A 19,306-nucleotide genomic window follows, 5' to 3' on the forward strand; every position below is an offset into this window, starting at 1 on the left:
TCTTAGATTTGAGTGGGCAGCTTAGCTGACACCAGCTCTGAGAAGACTCTCTGCAGTGCTCCAGCTACACAGCATACCTAGATACCTGTTCCTTTCTGGTGGTCCAAAAGGACAGTCCCTACCTCACTGTGCCCTCACAATCTGCTGCAGCCCCTTCCAGTGTGAGCAATCTTGGTGAAAGGTGATGTCTCTGCTTGGTGGTTTCTGCCACCAGGAAAGCTGACAGCTAAAGGGCCTGTAGCAGTGGCTCCCCACCCCGCCAAGAGAGACCTTACCTCAGCCAGACGGACCCCACGCACCTGAGCCTCTGACAGTGGACACGAGAGGGAACTAGCAGATGGTCACCAGGTGGTGGGGTGCTCATCCACCCCTTCCTGCTGGGAGAGCATGGCTGCATCCCTCACCCAGCCTGCAGATGCCTTCAGGGCCACCTGGGATCCTACGCCTGGCTCCCCAATCTAAGGTGGGTGCTGTGGCTCCTTCATTTCCTACTCAAAATTTCCTTTTACTCCAAGTCATCAGAGTTCAGCTGTGTACTGGAAGTAAGACTCCTCACTGAGAACCCCTGGGTGTGATGATGTGGGCACTGCTGACCCCATGGGCTACGGCACTTGCAGGCAACCTGAGCCTCATAGGGCCAGAGATTCAGCATCAGATAAAACAACAATATGGGTTCCACAGTCAGAAGTAGCAGAATTAAAATGAAAGAAGAGCTTACTTACTTATTTATTAGCAATGGAAGCTACGCTTACTGTCAGTCTGAGCAGGGGCTTCAACTAGAGGGATTCATTTTATGAATATGCACAGCTTCAAAGTTCTAATCCCTGGCTAAACTTAGAGAGTGCCTATCACTTCTTATTTGTTCAATTTCTTTCTCTTTGCTGAAGATACACATCTGTGTACATATCTACTGTGATGAGTAATACAGTTCTTAATGTACTCTTGGGAATGCTTTGATATACTGAAAAGGAACAGAAAACAGCACCATCATGAAGTGAATCTGCAAACCTGCTAATCTTATAAATATGCCTTTAGTAAAAATACACAGCCAGTCCTTCCCTCTGTCTCTCCCCATATATGCACAAATACTTCAAGTTCCCATTGGATACCAAGCACAATGCAAAACCCTAGGATAACCAGCTTGACAAGGTATGGTCCATGTGATTCGGGAACTTACCAGCATACAACTAATGAAACAGGGCATGAAATGCTTAACTCTGTTCGAGGGAGGTAAAGGACTGTGTCTCTGAGTGGTCAAAGTGGAAGTTGCTCTCGTCTGGAAGGATGAGTAAAATTCACTTAAACATTTTGAATGCCTAAAATGTACCTACCACAGATGACACAAAAATAGATAGAGAACTGAAAATATGATGCCTGTCTCTGATAAACATAAGAGGCTGTGGGAAAAACAGAAAATTTCAGGCAGAGGACCCAGCATGAGCAAAGGTCAGGCAGCACAGGACACAGAGCAGACTGGTGTACACACAGGGCAGCCAGGAAGACGAATGAGCAGGAGGTGAGCCTGCAGACTGGACTGCAAAGGGTCTTGAATATCAGGGAGCTCTGACTTTATTCTGGAGACAAGCTAACCCTTCATGCTGGTCTTCTCTCCCTGAAAAAACTCACATTTCTTGAACTGAGTAACTAAGCCTTAAAAGAAGTACAAAATTCACTGAATTATCCCTGAGTTCATATGAAGTCTAGTCAGTTTAATTGTCTCTCTTAAGTTCTTAAGAAGAACTTAAAAAAAAAAACCTAATTAGTATCCTCAGAAAGATTCAAATAACAATATACCCATAAAACAAAAACAAGATGCTGGGTGGGGGTGGGGGTGGGGAAGACCCATAGGAGAACAAATGAACAAGTAAATAAGAGCTCCTGTAAATTGAAAGTGAGTAACATTTAAAAATTCAACATAGGGCTTCCCTGGTGGCGCAGTGGTTGAGAGTCCGCCTGCCGATGCAGGGGACACGGGTTTGTGCCCCAGTCTGGGAAGATCCCACATGCTGCAGAGCAGTTGGGCCCGTGAGCCATGGCTGCTGAGCCTGCGCGTCCGGAGCCTGTGCTCCGCAACGGGAGAGGCCACAACAGTGAGAGGCGCGCATACCACAAAAAAAAAAAAATTCAACATAAATGTTAGAAGAGAAAATAAAGTCTCACAGAGTAGAGTACAGAAAGATACATAAAAAAATAAGACACAGAAGATCAATCAAGAAAAACAGCATGGTTTCCAGCTCGGTCCGCGGCCGGAGCAGCAGGGCCCGCTGTGAGGAACGCCGCGCTCGCGCCGCCGCCCGCCGCCGCCCTCTGCGCCCGCGCCCGGGCACTTGGGCTCAGCTTGGGCTCGCCGGAACCCATTGTAACGGCGAGTAAATCCTGTGGAAAATGGCCTTCAGTGATCTTACATCGAGGACCGTGCGTCTTTACGGTAATTGGATCAAAGATGCTGGTCCAAGAGTTGAAGACTGGCTCCTCATGTCCTCACCTCTGCCACAAACTGTCATCCTGGGACTCTATGTCTATTTTGTCACATCCCTGGGACCAAAGCTCATGGAGAATTGAAAGCCCTTTGAACTCAAGAAAGCGATGATAACGTACAATTTTTTCATAGTACTCTTTTCTGTGTATATGTGTTATGAGTTTGTGATGTCTGGCTGGGGTACAGGTTATTCCTTTCGATGTGAAATTGTTGACTATTCACGCTCACCTACAGCATTGAGGATGGCACGCACCTGCTGGCTTTATTACTTCTCCAAATTTATTGAGCTCTTAGATACTATCTTTTTTGTTCTGCGTAAGAAAAATAGTCAAGTGACTTTCCTGCATGTCTTCCATCATACCATCATGCCATGGACCTGGTGGTTTGGAGTCAAATTTGCCGCAGGTGGTTTGGGAACATTCCATGCCTTTCTAAATACAGCTGTACATGTAGTCATGTATTCCTACTATGGACTGTGTGCATTGGGACCAGCCTACCAGAAGTATTTGTGGTGGAAAAAGTATTTGACATCAATACAGCTTGTCCAGTTCGTTATTGTCACTATACACATAGGCCAGTTCTTTTTCATGGAGGATTGCAAGTACCAGTTTCCAGTCTTTCTGTACATCATTATGAGTTACGGGTGCATCTTTCTGCTGCTCTTTCTCCATTTTTGGTACCGTGCTTACACCAAAGGTCAGAGGCTACCCAAAACAGTGAAAAATGGAATCTGCAAAGACAAAGATCACTGAAATTCAAGCACAGCATAAATCTATGAATAAGACTGCTATCTTGTCTTCCTTGACAATCAAGAGATATTTCCATGTGCAGTGCATTTTGTATATTTTTAAAAACCAAGAGCTTGTATTTTTATGATAAGTTATTGGGGTTTCTGATATTTGAGAGCCCAAAGCTCCCAGATAACAGTCTTCTGATCATTAGAGCCTAAAGCAGCCAGTTTTTCAGCTGCTTTTAAACCTAATCTAAAGGTTTTATTTAACACATTTTGTTAGATTGAAAGAAGGATGTGAAACAGTATAGTACTCTTCAAAGAAGTCCAGTATAGATGAAAAATATCGTTAGATATTTTGAGCACGGACAGAGATCCATGCCGTACAGTAGATTCCTTCTTCCGGGTCTGGAAACCTTTAACTGTGGGCTCTGGCTTTGTTGCTTGTTGACTATATTCAGAAGACACTGTATTTACTCTAAACTTAAATTCCCATTCTAAAGAGCTAATAGGGTGAACGTTAAGTGTATTTTTGATCAGTTATCATTTAAAATCACTAATGGTAATTTTTAATGGATCTCTTGAGTAGCCGGCACCAGTTTTGCTTGTAAGACTTCCTCACAACGCTTTTGTTGTGTAAACTGTTTAAAAGTGACAATCCTTTAGGGTAGTACATTGATGCACTTGAAACTAAGGTTAAGTTATTATTTTGAAAACAAGGTGATTTGTTCTGATGGCTTAATGAACACTTTGCTATTACCGTTTTGCAATGAACTTTGTATATTTTGGGAAAGAGGTGAATTTATCAATGGAAAAAATAGTTGTCTGTAGTATTATAATGTCACTTTCTAATATCATGGTTTAAAGGATTACCTTGGTTAAATATATATTGGTTAGATGTGTAAATGTTCATATCATTGGCACACATTAAATGATTTTAGACCACCCAGGGTTGGGTTAAGAGTGGCTTGTGAAGCAACTGGAAGCAAATGGTGGCACAGAGATTATCCAGGGAAGATCTGGTGATAAGGGTCTCTCTCATAATGAGAGCGAGCAAGAGAGAGACTGTATAATAGTTATTGTTACAGATTCACTGCATGGAAAAATATTTTCCAGAATTATGAATTAATTAACAGCCTGGAATTCTTTTTTTCAAACTTATAAACTATATAATGAGGGACTGAAATTCATTTTGCATAGCTCTCATTTCTTTAAAATTGCTACTTTCTAAAAGTCATATTTTCTTGCTGGAGAACCCAACTACTGATCAGTAGAGTTTTGCCCAAGAAACAGCAATATTTGGACATTTCTGAATTTTTCCACAGTGTTTTTTTTCCTTGTTCTATTTTACTTGATTTTGAAGGATTGCTTATGCTTGTATGACTGTAAGCAATTAGTACCCCAGTAATTGTGTAACACACAGTGATACTTATTGTACAACAAAGCCTGAGTTTTTACCAACTGTAAACTCCTGTAGTTAGGTGTCTCCCTCCTAACCCATTAATTTGTACCATGGCCTTTTCTCTTCACACTCAGCAAATTAGTAAGGTTATTTGCCTTTAGTGACTTCACTCGCTTACAGTGTGAGAATTTGAGGGTTGATAAAAGGGGAGATTTCATTTTTTTTAATAAATAGTAAAGAACAGGAGAGCAAAGCTAAAAGAAACAGCAGCTCTAATTTATTTCTCTGTGAGAGTCTCAGGGTTCCTTAAGTGTTTTCCTATTTTTCTCTTCAAATCCAGCCTGTGCTAAAATGAGGAGGTATGGTAGATGCTGTTACACATACACATAATTCCCAAAAACCCCAGTAGGGTAAAAACCAAAAGGAAGCAAACCTAAAAGAAGAGAAAACAGAAGGGTTTGTTTCTTCTCTTGCATACTTTCTGCCCTGCACTGTACAATCCCTCCTTGTCTCCCTGTAGTCTTTAAAATGTTTGCTGTGCCTGTGAACTAATAGCAACATGTGACAGAATCACATTCTACATTATATGAATAGGAATGGAGAGCTAGAATGTTACATGAAAAGAAATCACAGCTGGCAGAGGTCACCTCCGTATGAACATCAGCAGATTAGAATGGTTATCTGTAGGATTGGATGGGCATTGTTTTATTAAACAGCTCTGTGGGTCACACAGAGTTTCTGTTGGAGTTTCATCCCACTTTTCAGGACTTCCTTGCCTTTGGGTTTGCTTACCTAACAAATAAAAAGGCCAAAAGGCCAGCTGCAAAATCTGGCTTATGACATAAAGCTCTATGAATCCTTTAGAACCTATATCTATATTACAAATAAATGCAAATGTAAAATTTTAAATATCTGTGGGACATTGCCATTTTACAGTCTTAACTGAGTAGAATTCTTAACTGAGCAGACTACATTGTTACATAAATTATAAGATTATGATGTTATACTTCTTCAATTATCCCTTATCTCTGTTAACTACTTTTAATGACTGTGGAAAACTCTGTGGATACTGTCAAAGTTTGGATTTGGTTTTTGGTGTGTGTATTATAATAAATATGTGGTATCACAAAAAAAAAAAAAGAAAAACAGCATGCATCCTAATAAGAACAGCAGAAAGTACAACATAAGAATAGGACAGAAGAAATTTTTTTTAATTAAACAATCAAATCTGAGGGTAGAATAACAATATCTTCAGATGTGATCTTCAGATAAGATCTGGGAAATTTATTTCCCATATAGTCTTTCTTAGGAAGTGACTTGAGGATGTGTATCAGCAAAATGAGGGAGTAATATAAGAAAGAAGACAACACGGGAACTAGGAAAAAAAAGTGGCTCCAAATATAGAAAGCAGGGAAGGAAGCAAATAGAAAACATTCAATACAGAATGCTTCAGAGAACAGAAGTTCCAGAAGAGAAGTTATTTAGAGATAAAGGAGGTCAGGAGTTAATGATATTCCTGATAATCTGGAATAATAATCTGGAATAACATAAAAGGTTTAGTAAATGTATATAATTTGGGGGGAAGGAAAGAAAACTAGAAACATCAAAGAAAACAAAAGCTGTGCAGGAAGGGAAACCAAATCATACTATATCACATCATTGTCACGTAAACACGTTATTAAATTCCAATTTCTACAACCAAGTCAAAATGGAAAGATCATCCAAAATGAAAGTAAATAAGGAAACACAAGCTTTAAATGATACATTAAACAAGATGGACTTAATTGATATTTATAGGACATTGCATCCAAAAACAACAGAAGACACTTTTTTCTAAAGTGATCATGGAACATTCTCCATGATAGATCATATCTTGGGTCATAAATCAAGCCTTGGTAAAATTAAGAAAATTGAAATTGTATCAAGTATCTTTTCCGACCACAATGCTATGAGACTAGATATAATTACAGGAAAAAATCTGGAAAAAATACAAATACATGGAGGTTAACCAAGACACTATATAATAACCAAGAGATCACTGAAGAAATCAAAGAGGAAATCAAAAAATACCTAGAAACAAATGACAATGAAAACATGACGACCCAAAACCTATGGGATGCAGCAAAAGCAGTTCTAAAAGGGAAGTTTATAGCAATAAAATCCTACCTCCAGAAACAAGAACATCTCAAATAAACAACCTAACCTCACACCTAAAGCAATTAGAGAAAGAAGAACAAAGAAACCCCAAGTTAGCAGAAGAAAAGAAATCATAAAGATCAGATCAGGAATAAATGAAAAAGAAATGAAGGAAACAATAGCAAAGATGAATAAAACTAAAAGCTGGTTCTTTGAGAAGATAAACAAAGTTGATAAACCATTAGCCAGACTCATCAAGAAAAAAAGAAAGAAGACTCAAATCAATAGAATTAGAAATGAAAAAGGAGAAGTAACAACTGACACTGCAGAAATACAAAGGATCATGAGAGATTACTGAAAGCAACTCTATGAAAATAAAATGGACAACGTGGAAGAAATGGACAAATTCATAGAAAAGCACAGCCCTCTGAGACTGAACCAGGAAGAAATAGAAAATATAAACAGACCAATCACAAGCACTGAAATTGAGAATGTGAATAAAAATCTTCCAGCAGGCGCTTCCCTAGTGGCTCAGTGGTTGAGAGTCCTCCTGCTGATGCAGGGGACACAGGCTCGTGCCCCGGTCCGGGATGATCCCACATGCCACGGAGCAGCTGGGCCCATTAGCCATGGCCACATAGCCTGTGCATCCGGAGCCTGTGCTCCACAACGGGAGAGTCCACAACAGTGAGAGGCCCGCGTACTGCAAAAAAAAAAAAAAAAAAAAAAATCTTCCAGCAAACAAAAGCCCAGGAACAGATGGCTTCACAGGCAAATTCTATCAAATATTTAGAGAAGAGCTATCACCTATCCTTCTCAAACTCTTCCAAAATATAGCAGAGGGAGGAACACTCCCAAACTCAATTCCACAAGGCCAGCATCACCCTGATACCAAAACAAAACAAAGATGTCACAAAGAAAGAAAAGTACAGGCCAATGTCACTAATGAACATGGATGCAAAAATCCTCAACAAAATACTAGCAAACAGAATCCAACAGCACATTAAAAGATCATACAGGGGCTTCCCTGGTGGCGCAGTGGTTGAGAGTCCGCCTGCCGGTGCAGGGGACACAGGTTCGTGCCCCGGTCCGGGAGGATCCCGCATGCTGCGGAGCAGCTGGGCCCGTGGGCCATGGCCACTGATTGCCCACTGGGCCTGCGCGTCCGGAGCCTGTGCTCCGTGGTGAGAGAGGCCACAACAGTGAGAGACCCACATACCGCAAAAAAAAAAAAAAAAGATCATACACCATGATCAAGTGGAGTTTATCCCAGGAATGCAAGGATTCTTCAATATATGCAAATCAATCAATGTGATACACCATATTAACAAATTGAAGGAGAAAAACCATGTGATCATCTCAATAGATGCAGAAAAAGCTTTTGACAAAATTCAACACCCATTTACGATAAAAACCCTGCAGAAAGTAGCCACAGAGGGAACTTACCTCAATATAATAGAGGCCATATATGACAAACCCACAGCCAACATCATTCTCAATGGTGAAAAACTGAAAGCATTTCCACTAAGATCAGGAACAAGACAAGGTTGCCCACTCTCACCACTATTAATCAACATAGTTTTGGAAGTTTTAGCCACAGCAATCAGAGAAGAAAAAGAAATAAAAGGAATCCAAATCAGAAAAAAAGTAAAGCTGTCACTGCTTGCAGATGACATGATACTATACATAGAGAATCCTAAAGATGCTACCGGAAAACTACTAGAGCTAATCAATGAATTTCATCAAGTAGCAGGATACAAAATTAATGCATAGAAATCACTTGCATTCCTATACACTAATGATGAAAAATCTGAAAGAAAATTAAGGAAACAGTCCCATTTACAATTGCAATAAAAAGATTAAAATACCTAGGAATAAACCTACCAAAGGAGGCAAAAGACCTGTATGCAGAAAACTGTAAGACACTGATGAAAGAAAGTAAAGATCATATAAACTGCTGGAGATATATACCATGTTCTTGGATTGGAAGAATCAACATTATGAAAATGACTATACTACCCAAAGCAATCTACAGATTCAATGCAATCCCTATCAAATTACCACTGGCATTTTTCACAGAACTAGAAGAAAAAATTTCACAATTTGTATGGAAACACAAAAGATCCCGAATAGCCAAAGCAATCTTTAGAAAGAAAAACGGAGCTGGAGGAATCAGGCTCCCTGACTTCAGACTATACTACAAAGCTACAGTAATCAAGACAATATGGTTCTGATACAAAAACAGAAATATAGATCAATGGAACAGGTTAGAAAGCCCAGAGATAAACCCATGCACACAGGGTCACCTTATTTTTGATAAAGGAGGCACGAATATACAATGGAGAAAAGACAGTCTCTTCAATAAGTGGTGCTGGGAAAACTGGACACTTACATGTAAAAGAATGAAAGTAGAACACTCCCTAAAACCATATACAAAAATAAACTCAAAATGGATTAAAGACCTAAATGTAAGGCCAGACACTATGAAACTCAGAGGAAAACATAGGCAGAACACTCTATGACATAAATCACAGCAAGATCCTTTTTGACCCACCTCCTAGAGAAATGGAAATAAAAACAAAAATAAACAATGGCACCTAATTAAATTTAAAAGCTTTTGCATAGCATAGGAAACTATAAACAAGATGAAAGACAACCCTCAGAATGGGAGAAAATATTTCCAAATGAAGCAACTGACAAAGGATTAATCTCCAAAATTTACAAGCAGCTCATGCAGCTCAATATCAAAACAACAAACAAACCAATCCAAAAATGGGCAGAAGACCTAAATGGACATTTTCCAAAGAGGATACACAGATAGCCAACAAACACATGAAAGAATGCTCAACATCACTAATCATTAGAGAAATGCAAATCAAAACTGCAATGAGGTATCACCTCACATCAGTCAGAATGGCCATCAACAAAAAATCTACAAACAATAAATGCTGGAGAGGGTGTGAAGAAAAGGGAACCCTCTTGCACTGTTGGTTGAAATGTAAATTGATACAGCCACTATGGAGAGCAGTACAGAGGTTCCCTAAAAAACTAAAAATAGAACTACCATACGACCCAGCAATCCCACTACTGGGCATATACCCTGAGAAAACCATAATTCAAATAGTCATGTACCACAATGTTCATTGCAGTTCTATTTACAATAGGCAGGACATGGAAGCAACCTAAGTGTCCATCGAAAGATGAATGGATAAAGAAGATGTGGCACATATATACAATGGAACATTACTCAGCCATAAAAAGAAACGAAATTGAGTTATTTGTCATGAGGTGGATGGACCTAGAGTCTGTCATACAGAGTGACGTAAGTCAGAAAGAGAAAAACAAATACCATGTGCTAACACATATATATGGAATCTAAAAAAAAAAAAATGGTTCTGAGGAACCTAGGGGCAGGACAGGAATAAAGACGCAGACATAGAGAATGGACTTGAGGACACAGGGAGGGGGAAGGGTAAGATGGGATGAAGTGAGAGAGTGGCATGGACATATATACACTACCAAGTGTAAAGCAGATAGCTAGTGGGAAGCAGCTGCATAGCACAGGGAGATCAGCTCTGTGCTTTGTGACCACTTAGAGGAGTGGGATAGGGAGGGTGGGAGGGAGATGCAAGAGGGAGGGTATATGGTGATATATGTATACGTATAGCTGATTCACTTTGTTATACAGCAGAAACTAACACAACATTGTAAAGCAATTATACTCTAATAAAGATGTCAAAAAAAAACGTCAAAGCATGGAATATTTAACTATAAGTATCTGAATAACCACATCAATTCTAACACTGCAAAAATACAAATGATAAGCTTAGAGAGAGAAGAGAAAACAATCATGAGATGGTATCTAGAGCTGATACAGTAAAATGAAAGGTATAAACATTTCACTTAAAGCTGCAAAGATAACCAATAAGGGAGTAATATAATTATATTAGGAGGAGGGGTAGGAAGTAGATAAAGTAAGCTAAAAGCTCAAATAAATTAACAGAAGTCAACAGATAATACTTAAAATTGATACATCTGGAAATAGCTCTAATGCATGTTATTTAGAGACCTGGCAGAAACTATAAGAAGAAACAGCTAAAATTAGAAAATGTGGCCTCTGGTGAGCAGGATGGGTGAAAGGACAAGGCACAGGATGACTGTTCTTCTTTATAAGCTTTTCAGTTTGATATTTTTAACCATGAACATATACTACTTTGATAAAAATAAGTATATTCTTAATTTTTAATGAATTTAATCAGAAAAGATTAACTTATTGATTAAATTTTTCAGTTACTAAAAAATTAGAACAGGATATATTTCAAGCTCCAGATATCACTGTAATTTCTCATAAAAGTATTCAGGTCATCTTTTAAAGGTATTGATTGTTCCTCAAGCATTGCCACTGTTCCTGGGGTGCATATTACAGCCTTATCTGGGAAAAACCAAGACCACTAGCATCTTCTTTGACTTTAGAAAGGAAACAAAGAACAGGAAGTGCAGTAGAAATAGAATCATCAGCCTATTGATCATCCACTTAGAGGATTTCTCATCATAGAATAAAATTCCAAAAGAGTTTCCTTTCATTGCTAACCCAAGCAAGAAATTATAGCTTCCAAATAGCAAGACTCCTTTCTCACCATGTGATAGAAGGGCTAAGAACTCCCTTTTTTTTTTTTTTCGGTACGCGGGCCTCTCACTGTTGTGGCCTCTCCCGTTGCGGAGCACGGGCTCCAGACGCGCAGGCTCAGCGGCCATGGCTCACGGGCCCAGACGCTCCACGGCATGTGGGATCTTCCCGGACCGGGGCACGAACCCGTGTCCCCTGCATCGGCAGGCGGACTCTCAACCACTGCGCCACCAGGGAAGCCCTCCCTCTTTTGAATTAGAGTTTTCTCTGGATATATACATGTACCTCAATGTTCACAGCAGCACTATTTATAATAGCCAAGACACGGAAGCAACCTAAGTGTCCACTGACAGATGAATGGATAAAGAAGATGTGGTGTATACACACACACACACACACACACACACACACAGAGGAATATTACTCAGTTATAAAAAAAAGAATGAAATAATGCCATTGAAGCAACATGGATGGACCTAGAGATTATCATACTAGGTGAGGTAAGTCAGACAGAAAAAGACAAATATCATATGATATCACTTATATGTAGAATCTCAAATATGATACAAATGAACTTATTTACAAAACAGAAACAGACTCATAGACATAGAAAACAAACTTATGGGAACCAAAGAGAAAAGATGGGAGGGAGGGATAAATTAGGAGTTTGGGATTAACTGATACAAACTACTATATATAAAGTACATAAACAAGGTCCTACTGTACAGCACAGAGGACTATATTCCAACTATCCTGTAATAAACTATAATGGAAAAGAATATGAAAAATTATATTTATATATGTATGTATAACTGAATCACTTTGCTGTACACCAGAAACTAACACAATATTGTAAATTAACTATTCTTCAATTGAACAAACGAACAAATAAATTAAACAATATGCCTTGGGAGAAAACAAAAGAATTCCCTCTTTATCCAAGGACTTGGAGTGAATGAAGGAAAGAATCTGGTTCCAGTCACAAACCCATTTCCTTCTAATACCAGAGAACCGAAGCATTTAGAAATTCTTCCCCATTCCCCATCCCATCCCTAGCACACGCATGTGTACCCTGCTCTGGTTGGCTGGAAAAGGGCATATTCTGGATTCTCTTCAATTTATAAGATATAAATAAGTAACCTATAAATTACGTTCCAGAGCACAATCTCTGGATTTGTAAACTGGGGGCTACCCATACAAATACCATAACATCACATATCATCAAGAACTAAGGGGTTCTACATAGGTGATATTCCAGGTATTGATGAGAATTGGTACCATTCACTGAAATTTACTCTGTGCCAGGCTCTGTACTAAGTACTTTATCATATACCAAAGTGTTTTTTTTAACCTTTACAACAATCTTTGTGAGGTGGTATTACTTTATTGAATGAAGTGTCATGGACTTTATCATTTTACTCATGAAAAAACTCTCTAAGGACATAGTTACAGCAGGGTGCAGTTGGGATTTGAACCTGGTCTATCTGACTTCAAAATCCATACTTTTAATCATTATATTACATAGTCTCCTTCTTATTCCATTAAGTACTAAGATCAGACCATTTCTATGAAAATCTTTGCAACACATTAGATTTATGTGCCTTCCTATAAAAATGCTAAGTATAATGAGACCTTTAATTGATGAGTTACCATTACCATTATTGTCATCATATATTATGATTCTTCCTTGTAGTGTACAATGATGCCCCCAGGAAATACTGACGTGGGTGGAATGAATTGTTCCTCCTCTAAATGCCTGGGTTCTCCTGTCTAACTTTCCAATGTTTCGTCTCTCCTCTCTCTTGTAAACTATCACCTCTTACTTCTTAAAATTTAGTGTGCCAACCTATTTCTAGAGTAGTCCTCCTTCCACACATGATAGAAGAGGAGGAAGGACAGGAGAGGAGGAAGAGAGGGGAGATGCTGTGTCTGGATCTCCATCTGAGACTGAGGGGTGGGAGAAACCACCACACTGGTGACTCAAAGGTGCTGGCCCTGTCAGCACTCCTGAGCCTCCCTCAGCTCCCATGGGGTCTGGAAAGGATCCAGAAGGTTCCAACTGTCCCACTGCTGCTGTAGTTGCCTAAGCAGATGGTTATCAGAGTGGAGTGGGGTGACCATGTAGACAAATGCTGCATGTCAAACTGCCCAAGCCTAAGATCAATTTGAGGGTTCAGGAAACTATCAGGGCCAGTGAGAGCCTCGATTAGGTCAAGTTACATATACACATACACACACACACACACACAGAGAGAGAGAGAAAGAGAATATATGCTGAGTTGGGGCAGAGCACCAAGTTCTGTTCGATCCAAAGAACATAAGTTCACCAGCTGCAGACTTGAGCCCCACAGATCAACCGGTCACCCAGCGACCAGTAGACCAGGGGCCATTGCCAGTGATCCAAAGAAATAGTGGGGGAAAATAAGGCCTTGCATCTGGGGATCTGAGGTCCCAGAGGTGACGCACGTGCCTGCCTCCACCACACATACCATATGGAGAGAAGCATATGGGGTGGGTAGAATCGGCATCTGAACACAAACCGAGTTGCTCCAAAAGACTACCTAAACTGGAAGAGCTTGAGATACTAACTGGGAGGTTCAGAGTCCCCCCATTAACTAATTTCCCCTTGCTGGTCAGTGGGGTGGGAGCTTGTGAGGGAGAGATAAGATCTGTTAAATAAAATAAAGAAGTGGACCTAGGTGGGTCTGAGTCAATTTGCCATCATTCCTCCAGAAGTGTATCTGTCATAAGAATAGACAGGCTCAGAAAGTGGGAATCTCCTGAAAAAAGTGCATAAATTCTGGTGCAAGGACTCCATGACAACAGCTTTGTTGAGCCAAGTCTCCTTAATTCCTCCAGGCAGCTGGCTATATTCCTGCTGGTTAAGAATGCCAACTAAGAGGGCTCTAGTGAAGTGACACAGATCTTCTAGCCAAATGGAGTGATGTGCATTCCACATCCAACCATAAATGACTCAGATTATTTACTATTTCCAAACTCAGTAAATGAAAATGTATTTTGAAGCCAAGCAAAACAATTGGGAAAGTAACCCACTGCATGGACAAAATATCCAAAAAAAATGTAATCTCCTAGGACTGCATCAGAATTGGCCAGATCTGGGGAATTCCCTGGTGGTCCAGTGGTTAGGACTCCACGCTGTCACTGTTGAGGGCCCAGGTTCAATCCCTGGTCAGGAAACTAAAATCCCACGAGCCACAGGCCATGGCCAAAAAAAAAAAAAACAAAAAACAAAAAACTCAAAAACAAACAAAAAGAATTGGCCAGATCTGGATCTCAAAGATTTGAAGATTTTAAACTGAGAAATGTTAGGATATCTAACATTCTTCATCTATGAAGACAGCATCATCACCACCAAGATCACATGTATTAATACTCATCTATCAGGTGGGCAGGCACTAGTATTAACACATTTTTATAGATCTTGTAAGAGGGTTTAGAAAATCAAAGGAACTCTTCCTACGTCAAACATCTAATAGAGCAGGTACTGTCTCACATCTAACACTGTATTAGTCAAGGCTACTCAGAGAAACAGAACCAATAGGAGGTATAGATAGACATATATAGAGAGAGAGACAGAGACAGAAAGACAGACAGTGATTATGAGGAATTGGTGCATGTGGAGGCTGACAAGTCCCAAAGTCTATAGTTGGTAAGTTGGAGACCCTAGAGAGCCAGCGGTATAGTTCCAGTTCGAGTCCGAAGGCCTGAGAACCCAGAGAATTGATGGTATAAGTTCCAGTCTGAAAGCTGGCAGGCTCAAGACCAAGGAAGAGCCAATGTTTCAGTTCAAACCCAAAGGCAAGAAAAAAAAAAAAACCAATGTCCCAGCTCAAAAGCAGTAAGGCAGGAGGAATTCCCTCTTATTTGGGAGTGGGTCAGACTTTTGTTCTATTCGGGCCTTCAACTGATTGGATGAGGCCCACCCACATTAGGGAGAGCAATCTGCTTTCCTCAGTCCACTCATTTAAATGCTAAACTCATCTAAAAACACCCTCACAGAAACACCCACAATAATGTTTAACCAAATATCTGGGCATCCCGTGGCCCAGTTAAGTTGACCCATAAAATTAACCATCACAAGCACCAAAGCCAATGTTCTTAACTATATGACATTCTGCAATAATCTTTAACAGAATCAGCAGAACCAGAGCTCACAAATTCTGAGATGCCTTCAGAGTCCTTGGTAGTACTCTGGGACTCTAGGTTAGGCAGAATACAGTAACTCTATAAAGCTCTACTTTAGTAAAGGGCTTTTATGAAGGCAACATGTATCCTTCCACACCTGGGCATTTTGCTATAAAGAAATGTTGTAATGAATACTTTCGACCCCTTTCTCCCTCCCCCTCACTTATACCTCCCTAAGTAGAGTCATCAAGCTATCAGTAGGCATATCAAGAGCAAGAGGTAGGGCCTCCCTGGTGGCGCAGTGGTTGAGAGTCCGCCTGCCGATGCAGGGGATACGGGTTCGTGCCCCAGTCTGGGAGGATCCCATATGCCGCGGAGCGGCTGGGCCCGTGAGCCATGGCCGCTGGGCCTGCGCATCCGGAGCCTGTGCTCCGCAACGGGAGAGGCCACAACAGTGAGAGGCCCGCATACCGCAAAAAGAAAAAAAAAAAAAAAAAAAAAAAAAAAAAAGAGCAAGAGGTGTCCACTCTGTGTGTCTTGGCCTCTCAAACTAGCCTGAGCCCCAGTGTGGTGGGAGAAGAGAGGGAGGGCTTGAGTTACTTGTCTCCTTATGACACTCAGAACCTACTTGTGACAGGCCCTGCCAGCCCACTGCTGTCAGCTTCTTGGCCTAGGTGTAGGTCAGTAACTCACAGCCTAGAAGCCAACACCTAGGCTTGAGGAAGGAGACAGATAGCATTGCTGTGTTCTCTAATCTAGTTTAACAGTAAAAAAAGCTGATGCTGTATTTTGACCTTCATCTGGCTCCTTCAGCCAGTCTCCAGTGAGGATAAAATGGGCTCTAACACATGAACAAGGAGCAAACCTCTAATACCCCAAAGGGTACTGAGAGAGCATCTGCTCTCCTGCCTCCTGGCACTACTGAATCACACTGGTGAGAGTCTTCACAAAATACCTACAGAAAAAGAGACAATACAATCCCTTCTAGAACACTACTAGTGCTTTGTCAGACCTTTTCACTTTCTCTCTTCTTTTTTTAAAAAATGTTTTTTAGAAAGGCCAGCCCCTTACATGTCTCAGGCCCTTGACTCAGTGGTAGCTGGTGCAGTCAAAGCATCACTATAGGACTTCCCTGGTGGCACAGTGGTTAAGAATCCGCCTGCCAATGCAGGGGACACAGGTTTGAGCCCTGGTCCGGGAAGATCCCACATGCCGCAGAGCAACTAAGCCCATGCGCCACAACTACTGAGCCTGCTCTCTAGAGCCCACAAGCCACAACTACTGAGCCCATGTGCCACAACTACAGAAGCCCGCACCTAGAGCCCGTGCTCTGCAACAAGAGAAGCCACCACAATGAGAAGCCCACATTGCAACAAAGAGTAGTCCCAGCTCACCACAACTAGAAAGAGCCCGCGCTCAGCAAGGAAGACCCAACGCAGCCAAAAATAAATAAATAAAATTAATTTATAAAAAAAAACATCACTATAAACAGTTGAGATTATACTGGTAGCCCCCGATAAACTGTGCCTCCCTGCATTCACGCTTTTCTTTTGTCCCTTTAAATCTAGGTGGGTCTGTGACATGCTCCAATCAACAGACTGCAGTAGAATGGATGTTACTGCAATCCCATAAGCATTAAGGTCCAGCAGCTTCTGCTTCTGTACTCTTGGGAGCCCTGAGCTGCCATGTGAGAAGTCCAGCTAGTGGGAGGCCACCCAGTGAGAAAAAGGCCCTGAGATGACATGGAGAAGCACCAAGGAACCGAGCCAACAAAGAAAGTTAGTGGAAGAATGAGGGGTAAGAGCCACCTTTTTAATCCACCACCCCCCAGCTATTCCCTAGGTTCCCAGAGCACCATGTGAAAGTAACAATGGGGGCAATGACAAGTTGGGTTCTAGTGGCAGTGTTGGCCCTGATGAGCTGTGTGGGTTAGTCACTTCAGCTCTGTGAGTCTCGATGGGGGCAAACTAGAAGATCTCCATGCTTCTGGCAGTAATAAAATCTGATGCTCTAAGTAACTGGGTTTATAACAAAGAACGAGTAAGAAGACACCTCTGCAACCTGGCAAGCTTCACACCCATGTGGAGTAATCAACCAGCCCTCACCTTGAAATATCACATCTCCAAACGCTGGACTCTGTAGAGCCTGGGTCACTTTAAAAATAGCAGAAACACCTTCTAAACTCGACTCAGTGGGATGTGATACTCACATTTCAGGTGAACCGTGCTGTATCCGGCTTTTGCTCAGTGGAATTGTTTGGATTTGGAGACAGGATGTGATGTACAGTATTAATGTAAAAATGTACTGTATTGTCAAGGGATTCTACAGTAGCAATAAATCACATATTGGTGGGTCCATTTATATACACAGAAAATGCCTAAATCTGTCTTTGGAATCAATAAAATTCAGGTAAGATATATACTCTTGACATATACATACATATCTTGTGTGTGTGTGTGTGTGTGTGTGTGTGTGTACACACATATACAGGTTTTTCAGGTAGAATGTGTAACTTCCAATCAGCCAGTGGCCCATCTGAAGCACTAAGCCTGCCTCCAAATTCATATTTTCTGAATTGATCAAGTCTCTTCCACATTGTTCAGTAAAACATGGGGGTTCAACCTGGCTGCCCTTGCTTGAGGAAGGAGACATAATTTATTCATTGGCTCTCATCTGAAAGTTCCCATTGGCTCCAGGCCTTTGATGCAAATTAACCAGATTCTACAGTCTCCCTCTGATGCCTTTTTACTCCCTGAGGGTCTTTAGCTGTCAGACTGCACACAATTAAATGTAAGGCTTCCTAAATTCAACCGTTCTCAGCCCACACACCAGTTTTCCTCCAGTTAGTAGAATAAAACAAAGATTCTCTAAACATTTGAAAGATTCCCCTCCCCCAAGCATGTAAAGTTTCTCTGGAGGATGGGGTATGAGCCAAACCACACTGCGGTAGTCAGATGTGTCAAAATCATCCCAAACCTACCATTTGCCCATAAAGCATAACACAGAGATATTCTAAAAAGAAATTATTAGAAAATTGTTTTTCATCATAATTACCACAAATAACAAAGGAGAAACTAACTAAAGCAATGACTTAGAAAAGTGACTCAGTTTGGGCAATTACACAGATAAAAGCTACACTCAGCGAGCCGTTCACACAACTTTATTGTTCCCTGCCAACACCAATTATTTAGAGGGCTACAGTAAATATTTCACAATACGCTTCTAATAACTTGGGATATTTTTCTTAGAAGAGAACACATCTTCATGACACTTTCAATGTTATAGATTTACTAAGGATATCAGCGCTCTTACAAAAAGCAGGTTTGAGTAAAAATATATTTTTTTTTCTTTTAGAACTATAGAAGACTGATTGAGATAAATGATGAGGACAATAGGCATGTATATAAGCACTAGACAAAGACCAGGAAACAATGACTTTATTTACCTGAACCTAAATAAAATCCATACCAGAAATTAATTTTTATAAAAACAAAAAACACCTAACCAAATGTAGGACTCTTAGCATATTTGCCAATTGTTAGTCCCTTTCCTATAGCTATCCAATGAATCAACTAATTAAAAAAAAAAAACACTCCACCTGAGAACACCTGTTTCCTTTTCCCTTACTTTCACCAAGCACTTTACACCATCTGACATGTTATACATCTACTTGTTTGCTTATTATCTACCTCCCCAGTAGAACGCAAGCTTCATGAGGGAGCTTGCCTTTTTTTTTTTCCTTTCACCACTGAATGCCCAACATCTAGAACAGTGCCTTACACATAG

The 19,306-nt window shown here is 40.6% G+C and overlaps 2 protein-coding genes across 3 annotated transcripts in view; one reads left to right on the top strand and one right to left on the bottom strand.

The window, feature by feature from the left end:
- The window catches only part of KCNH1 (potassium voltage-gated channel subfamily H member 1), a gene marked incomplete at its 5' end in the record, with an annotated part of 415,511 nt that overhangs the window by 382,679 nt on the left and 13,526 nt on the right, over window positions 1-19,306 (bottom strand). The gene's annotated exons all lie outside the window — the stretch shown is intronic.
- Window positions 2,386-3,409, top strand: LOC308612722 (very long chain fatty acid elongase 7-like; the record flags this gene model as incomplete). The annotated part of the gene is given in 2 exon segments (XM_081225372.1): window positions 2,386-2,559; window positions 2,563-3,409. Coding segments are annotated over 2 exon segments (843 nt in total). The 3' UTR covers window positions 3,232-3,409.

Source organism: Mesoplodon bidens (genome assembly GCF_964165515.1).
Source record: "Mesoplodon bidens genome assembly, chromosome: 2".
Lineage (NCBI taxonomy): Eukaryota > Metazoa > Chordata > Mammalia > Artiodactyla > Ziphiidae > Mesoplodon > Mesoplodon bidens.